The sequence below is a fragment of the Haplochromis burtoni genome, unplaced genomic scaffold (assembly GCF_018398535.1).
Source record: "Haplochromis burtoni strain Fernald_Lab_line unplaced genomic scaffold, NCSU_Asbu1 Contig_2564, whole genome shotgun sequence".
Taxonomy (NCBI): domain Eukaryota; kingdom Metazoa; phylum Chordata; class Actinopteri; order Cichliformes; family Cichlidae; genus Haplochromis; species Haplochromis burtoni.
This window is the reverse complement of record NW_024584925.1, coordinates 7,947-8,955: the sequence shown is the minus strand read 5'-3', so window position 1 is coordinate 8,955 and position 1,009 is coordinate 7,947. Positions and strand designations below refer to the sequence as shown.

Sequence of the window (1,009 nt, the reverse complement as noted above, 5' to 3'; positions counted from 1 at the left end):
ACTTCAGCGGCAACTTGAATCCTTCAAAAACAAAATATATTATGCAAATAATATCTGCATAAAGTTAAAGAGCGATGCCTTAAAGATGAAATTCAAGGGCAGCTTCCATACCAAAAGAGCAACTTTAAAAGCAACTCTAGCAACGTAAAGGCATTTATTTTTCCTTAAACCTTTCATAGAATGAGTCAGAGTAACTTATCCTGCAGGAGCGTCAGAAAGAGACCCAGTGTTTTAGCTCGATCGCGGCACTTTTGCAGACCTAGAGTCTTTGATTGCTGACCTGAGCGAACGTAATCAATCAGCCTGGAAACGTCGCTTTGAATTAAAATAAAAATGTTGAGCGTAAACTGGAGACCGCAGAGTTTATTTACTGCGCGGGTTAGCGTGCGGTTAGCGCGGTGTTAGCATGGTGTTGGTGCTGCAGCTGTCCGAGAGCCTGATGGATGACTGACAGCTGGGTGGATCGCAGAGACTCTCTCTCTCTCTCCCTTTCTGCCTTCAGTCATTTTTAGCCGCGCTTGTCCTCACAGGGAGGGGAGGGGGAGGTGTGCATGCCTGGGTGAGTCGCAGGGAAAACTGGAGGGGAGGGAGGAGGGTATGAATGTAATGTTTCCTACCAGCTGGAGGAGAAGGAGGTGATTTATAAACTATCAGTTATCAAGCTAAAGGAGCTCCCCTGTGATTGGTCTAAAGTGTCACATGACCCTGTGAAGTCAGGTAGCAGGTGAGGTCAGAGCAGGTTAAAAAGGGCAAAGCTGACATTAAGCTGTCTGATCTGTGTGTGTGTGTGTGTGTGTGTGTGTGTGTGTGTGTGTGTGTGTGTGTGTGTGTGTGTCAGTCCTCTCAGTGGTTCGAAAGGAGGATTGTGGGAGTGTGCGAGCGGATGATGAGGGGCGGTCGGTGGTCAGGGGGAGGAGGAGAGAGGCTTCATCACTCCGTTCGTCACCGTGGCATGACGCTGCTCCACCTGGCTGCTGCACAGGGATACACACACCTGATCCACACACTC

At 48.9% G+C, this 1,009-nt stretch overlaps 1 protein-coding gene across 1 annotated transcript in view; it reads left to right on the top strand.

Annotated features, from left to right (window-relative positions):
• LOC102297720 (calmodulin-binding transcription activator 2) overlaps positions 1–1,009 on the top strand; it is an 8,981-nt gene that overhangs the window by 2,540 nt on the left and 5,432 nt on the right. Inside the window, exon 2 of the mRNA XM_042217680.1 lies at positions 839–1,006. Within this exon, the coding sequence (XP_042073614.1) occupies positions 839–1,006 (168 nt within the window). The remainder of the gene's footprint in view (positions 1–838; positions 1,007–1,009) is intronic.